Source organism: Anas acuta, chromosome 16 (genome assembly GCF_963932015.1).
Source record: "Anas acuta chromosome 16, bAnaAcu1.1, whole genome shotgun sequence".
Taxonomy (NCBI): domain Eukaryota; kingdom Metazoa; phylum Chordata; class Aves; order Anseriformes; family Anatidae; genus Anas; species Anas acuta.
The window spans coordinates 10,474,450-10,480,921 of record NC_088994.1 but is presented as its reverse complement, the minus strand read 5'-3'; the positions used below and the strand labels follow the sequence as shown (position 1 = coordinate 10,480,921).

At 39.3% G+C, this 6,472-nt stretch overlaps 1 protein-coding gene across 1 annotated transcript in view; it reads left to right on the top strand.

The window, feature by feature from the left end:
* The first annotated feature begins 3,784 nt into the window (after positions 1-3,784).
* Positions 3,785-6,472, top strand: part of LOC137865433 (uncharacterized) — a 74,593-nt gene continuing 71,905 nt past the window's right edge. Inside the window, exon 1 of the mRNA XM_068700516.1 lies at positions 3,785-3,847. Coding sequence (XP_068556617.1) covers positions 3,800-3,847 — 48 coding nt within the window. The 5' untranslated portion in view covers positions 3,785-3,799. The remainder of the gene's footprint in view (positions 3,848-6,472) is intronic.

Below are 6,472 nucleotides of genomic sequence, written 5' to 3'. Positions count from 1 at the left end.
ATGTCCAGAACATCCACTAACAACATACTACAGAAAAGTAGCACAACTATACTGACTAGCCCTTCCACACTCCATGTCTGACCTTCGCACAACCAGCAGAAAAAAAAAAAAGAAAAGAAAAAAAAGAAAAAAAAAAAAGAGGGGAAATATGTTTAGCAATTAACTTATCTGTTCTGGGTGAACTGCTAGATTAAAGGTTAACTACCAGCAACAATATCAGGTTAAATAAACCAATAAACAGATGGAAACATTGCATTGCACCTATGTGAAACAAACCAAACCAAAACCAAACCAAACCTTCTGATAAGCAAATATATTTTTGTTTTTGGCTGGAAATCCCTAGCACCACCCTGCTTCCAGTGTTGTTAGTGGTTAGTTGTAGCCAGGTACTCTGTGTTTGGAAGTTTTCTGTTCGCACAGGAAGACCTGTGCCTACAGCGTGGGGGTTACACCATTCTCCAGCCAGACTTTTCTGGCTTCCTCCGTGCTCGAATGCAAGCTGTGTGCTAGCTCTAGCTCCCTGTCCCTTTGCAGTCTGTATACAACACAGAGTAATTTAATTAAGGATGCTCTGTGGGGAAAATGTTGAAAAGAGAAGGCTGCAGCAGCCAGGGGACAGCACATAAAAGCAGAGCATCAGATGCAGTTAAATGATCAATTCTGTTGCAAAAAGAATAACAAACACTGTGGAAAGCTGGCAAAGCAGTAGTTTGTACAAAACAACATGGATGCTATGTTGGGCTCAGAATTAAGACAACATGCATTTCCTTCTGAGCTGTTACTGCACACAGCGTGTTGTATCTTTGCCTATTGCTTCGTTTTTCTAACTGGGCTATGACACTTATGAAAGTCTGATTTTTTCCTTAATAGTAATGCAAAATATTTAAATGGCAGCTAGCTCTACTCCTAGAAGCCGTGCTGTAACTTTTATTGCTCCTACAGGACTGGTTAGCCTCAGTAAGAAAAGGATGGTCTGATCATTTCTGTGTGAGTCTAGAAGCTGGAGGGCTCCTGTTGAAGGATCTATAGTCCTGTTTAGGGACCTAATTTTCCTACATGTTGTACGAGGAGTTTTGCTATCTTGCCAGCAGTGGTCAGCATCCGGGGTGCAAAGTCACTTCAAAGGAAACCTCAGGTAGAAATGCCCAGAAGATGTGCACATATGTTCCACTTCAAAATGTATTAATGATTTTTCTTAAGTCTTTTATCTGTGTGCGTGGCACAGAGTAGTGCGACCGAGGATTAACAAGTCACCACTTTGTTGCATCGCTTCTTTAGTAAAGCTTCCTCATCTTCAGGGATGAGGCTTTCAGAGGGAGAAATGCCCTTGGTTTCAAATAAAGACAGAAAATCAAAGATCCCCATTTTTCTCCCTACACTTGATAGCATCAGGGCAACTATAATTGCAATGATGCTAGTGGCAAGAAACCTACCTCAGAGCTTCCCCATTGCAATGGGAGTTTTGAGAGTATTGTAGTGCTTAAACTGCTCTAAAAGTGTACATGCTGCTTCCAGAGCTGGCTTAAAAAACTATAAAACCAAACACATTCTAATGTTAATTGCACTGAACTACATACTCGGCTAATTGCAAAGCTTTTAGCTGTGTCGGTTGTCCATGCACTCCCTACTTCCCTGCCTAGGAGTCCCAAATTACATATAATGGAAAAAATTAAAGCATTAAATGGTTACTGCAAGTGGCTTAGATTTTAGTCTGCCATAACATCTCCTACGTCAGCTGCACAGGAAACAAAAAATGTTATTGTCTGGAACGTTTCCATTCATCTAAAAGATATCAGGAAGGCCTACCACTTGACTTTTATATGAAAAATTCTCTTTGGATGCTATGAAAAAGGAAAAGAGTTTTTTCTTAGAATGCTTTTGTGATTTTGAAAGACCTTGAAAACCTCTACTTAAGCATTGTGTAGATTAGCGAGTAAAAGGCAGCAAAATAACAGGGATTCCTCAGTTTTGGTGGCTAACTTCTTAATTGTTTTGAAATACTGTGTAGTGTGGTGTAATATAGTATGGTATAGTATCACTTTATGGTGAGGGGTCTTGTACTGGAAGAGAACAAAGACAAGGGTTCCTCCCTGCTCCCGGTCTCTGTCCTGAAAGGAGGGGACTCACATAAGTGACAGGGCCACAAAGTTATTTCTTGTTGAGGGAAGGTTTCTGTTAATGTGAGCGAAGCTGAACGTTTTCACATCAATAGGATGCCTCTAGCCACCTCTCTTTTTCTTTGGTGCACAGGCTGCTTATACACAGCCTGCTAAATTGCTCTGGGCACATTCCAAAGCTCCACCTGCAGTTGGCCAGGCTGGAACTTCTTCAGTAGGTTTCTTTTGCACTTCTCACTCTCATTTTCTTGTTGTGGAGAGCAATTACTTGTGTTGTGCAACAGAACTCAATGGCTGTCAATATTTACCCATCTGTAGTTTTTCCGTGATTAGTGAAGTAGTGCTTGATTTGAGGCTTGAATGGAGAATTTTGCTTTCACCACAATGAAAAGCAATCTGCACAAATGATTTTCATTGCTTGTTTCTGTTTCCTACATGCTGGTAACGAGCTGAGCAATCTGGCACCAGGTGGACACTCCAAACCATTTTTTTTTTTTTTTCTGGGACTGCAGCAACCAGAAATGTTTGCTAGTGAATTATATTCCAAGATGATAAAATCACCCTCAGGTCTGTGCTTGACCGAGTGCCTCAACATAACCAGAATGAGTATGTGCATGGTGCTCAGCAAGTACCTGAAAACAGGTTTTCCTTGAAAACACTGCTTGACATTAAATCCTCCAATTACCTCCTATCACTGCAACTTCTGGGAGAAAGATCCTTGCTGCTGATAGCAGAGGTGTTAAAATCAAACACATTCTCCAGGGCTTTGCTTTATTAGGTCCTAAAAGAGAAGGGAAGTGGATCTGCATGGTTCTTTGAATTTTTTGCGTTTTCTGACCGTGCTACTCTGAGTCATGTCCTCATCCCCGTAGCACAGAAATATCTTCATAAAAATTTGAGTTTAGCCCTTGGGTGAGAAGTAAAGAGAGTGAGAAGAAAGAGGGGCATTAAGAAAGCTACTCCAGGAAAGCATATGTGCTGGTCTTTAACAGATCAGTGTATCGATGTCACTAGAAGTGTTACAAAAAAAAAACAAAAACACAGACAAACCCACAAAACAAACACTGCCCCCCAGTGTTTTTGAAATATTGGGGATACATTGAGATATTTTGACAGATTGTGGAAAACAGATCTCTTGCAACAAATTCAGCATGAAATATTCGCCAGTTGTCACAGTCCTTCTTTCAAATTACCAGTGTCCTGAACGTCCTGCAGGTTAGATCCCTCACATTAACTTGACAGTTCTGCTGATCTCCCATTCTGTAGTGTTGTCACATTACTGTTTGGTAGCAGTAATTTTTAGTGTTAGACAATTTTGGAGAGTGTAGGAAGCCTGCTTTTGTTTACAGAGATGGCAGTATCGTCATAGCCTTCTTTTAGTTATCTGGAACAAACAAACAAACAAACAAATCCTTTCAAGTGCATGATGGCATGCCTTAAGCAACAACATCTCTGAGATGAGCAGGTTTTTAGGTTAGCACAGTCTGAGTAAATTGGAGCGAGCTTGGATGACCTCTTCCTGTTGTTCAGAAACAACACTGTGAGGCTCACAGCATCTGTTCTTTTTTTTTTTTCTGCACCCCAGAGAGAAGATGATCATCTATTGTCCAAAAGTAACACCTCTTCTAACAAGAACAGTAGAATTAGAAGCATGAACCTGGGATTATGTCAGCATGTTATAAATGAGAGCAGTCGGGAGACAACAAATGCACAAATCGTTGCTTCCTGAAGTAAGTATGGGAAAGGTACAGCTGATATGCACCTGACTGAGTTTTCAAAGTCCTTGTTGAAAAATATTTTTTGGCAATGGGATGGAGAGCCCCTGGCAGTGGGGCACAAGTGTCACATGATTGTGACAATTTTTCAGCAGAGGATTTTTAGTGATCAGGATTTTTCCCTCCATTAATAATTCACTCTATTGGGATTGGGAATCCTCAGACATTTTAGTTACTGTTACTGAAAGTTATTTGAAGGTCTGAAGCTAACCAGTGTAATGAGTCAGGGCTTGAAATATTTGCTAATGCAGAATAGAAAAAAAAACCTGCAAGTATTTCACAGCATGGTGTCAAGAAACCCTTAATTTCCATGAGCTTGACAGTAAGAGGTAATTGATTATTTTTATTATTATTATTATTTTTTTTTAATAAGAAACTTCTCTAATTGTCATTTAACGTACAGTGTTGCATCCAATGATTATCCTATCTACTTGAACTATCATTTCCTGTGGTAGTGTCTGACTGTCCAAAACAGCTTTTTGTCAAAGCTAGGTGCATGATGGCTCCATAACCTTCCTCTCTTGAAAAGAAGCAATTAACCAACAAAAATATACACACTTAGGTTATTATACCAACATATCCACTTCCTGCTCAGTATTAAACTCATTTATTTCTGGACTGTGGACCAGGAATATGACTAATAACAGGCTCTGATACAGAAGATAGCAAATGAAGGCAGAGTAATAGTAATTTTTCATTTAAATCACAGGCAAATTGGTTGTTTTGCAGTACATGTCTATGGCAATTACCTGTTATTTTGCTTTGTAATGCCGATTTGTTTCCACAGTTTATTAGCATGAATGTCAGGAAAACTCTAGCGTATTGGTTTTGTCTATAAACACTTCAGGCCAGGTATAGCAGACAGCCCCGTCCGCACTGCTGATTAGATCTGTTTGAGTTCAACACTTCTGCGAGACAGCACTTCTGCTGAGTGCCCCTGATCCTGCCGTGGTGTGGCACAGCAAGTTGCTCGCAGCATCAGCATGCTTGTGGCGGCTATCTGTGAGTGGCCTGATTTGTGACAATCTGGGGGGAAAAAAGCACAAACCTTTGAAGGACACACTGTGTATTGTCAGTCATCATCTTTGCCACGCTTGCACAAGGAGCTTCGCAGAGCTTAAACTGCAGGTTTGTGCTCTGCTGTGGAGCTGTGCCAGGCTGCTTGAAAGGCTTGCCACTCTTTTTGTTATTCCAAAATAGGATGTTGAGCTCTTCAGAAATGTTGACCTGCTGGGTTAGATTTGCAATCAAACTGCAGGCTGCGTTTGCCCAGGGGATACTCAGCAGTTCAAGTGTTGTGCTGCTCATGGTTAGGTTCCTATTTCTTTCAGGACTCAGAGATCCCAGCTCTCTGAAGAAATTTGGCCCCCATATGCCTTTAAATACACAGAGGGGCTAAAACAGAGAAAAATCAAAGAGGAGATTGCTTTGGTATTCTAATTTCTCTACTAGAGATGTTGTATTTTGTAGATCCACAAAATAAGATGATAAAAATTGAAACAGCAGTTGGATTAACAGAGGCTCTAGAAAAGAAGAGTTGAGATTTAAGCTTCCACAAACACTAGGTAGTGTTAATCTAAGTAAATTGTAGTTTGCCTTGTGCCACTTTGTCTTAAAATGACATTATAAATCTGTGGATCTCATTTGTTTTTCACATTTTAATTCAAACTAGCTAGACATAACTGATGGCAGCAAAACAGAGGATGTTTAAATTCTTACTAGCAGAACACAAAACAAATTACACTTTCATACATGTGAAGAACAAACTTGACTGTGTAAAAGCCAGTACATTCCAGATTTTCTATGAATTGTCAGTGATTGATTCAAAGTATGCCTTCGTGGTGAAAATGAGTGTGTGGGCTTATATGTGTATGTGTAAAAAGGCACACATGTATAAGGTAAATGTGTACACATTACATAACTCATGATGACAGGGAAGTTCCCAAGTGCTGTTTCTACCTGGGAATTACTTATTGTAGGATGTGAAAGAGCATGTTTTAGGTACTTAAACACCATGAATATATACAGCTAGTGTGGGTCTGACTACATAAGTACTGACACAACAGGCAAGATGCTGTTGGATTTACAATATGAACAAAAGACCTTTGAAAATGACATTGGTACAACATTAAGATAATCCTGTAACTTTTAAATGATTAAAAAACAACAACATATTTTGTAATGACAGTTTCTCATTAAGATAAGGCTTGTTCAAATTCCAACACCTTCTTCCCTCTAAGAAAAGACTTTTTTCTTTTAAACACATGCTTGCTCACTATGCAGATGTCTTAATGATCTGGTATACACTGCTGCATAAATGTGGAAAGTATATTCTTAGTTATGTTAATTCCATATTTTCCTTTATTCAGAAAATCTGATTGCTTAAAGTTCTTTGAAGTGGTGGCTTTGAGTATGAAAAGCTTTCACTGTTTACAGAGCTGCCTTATTTTACTTATCTCTTCAGAAAAAGAAATGTTAAAAGCTGGTGTTACATGTTGTTCTCTTACCAGATTCCAGTAAACCAAAAAAATGGGCAGTGCATTAGTGAAATAATTTTCTAAATAACAATATTTGTGCATA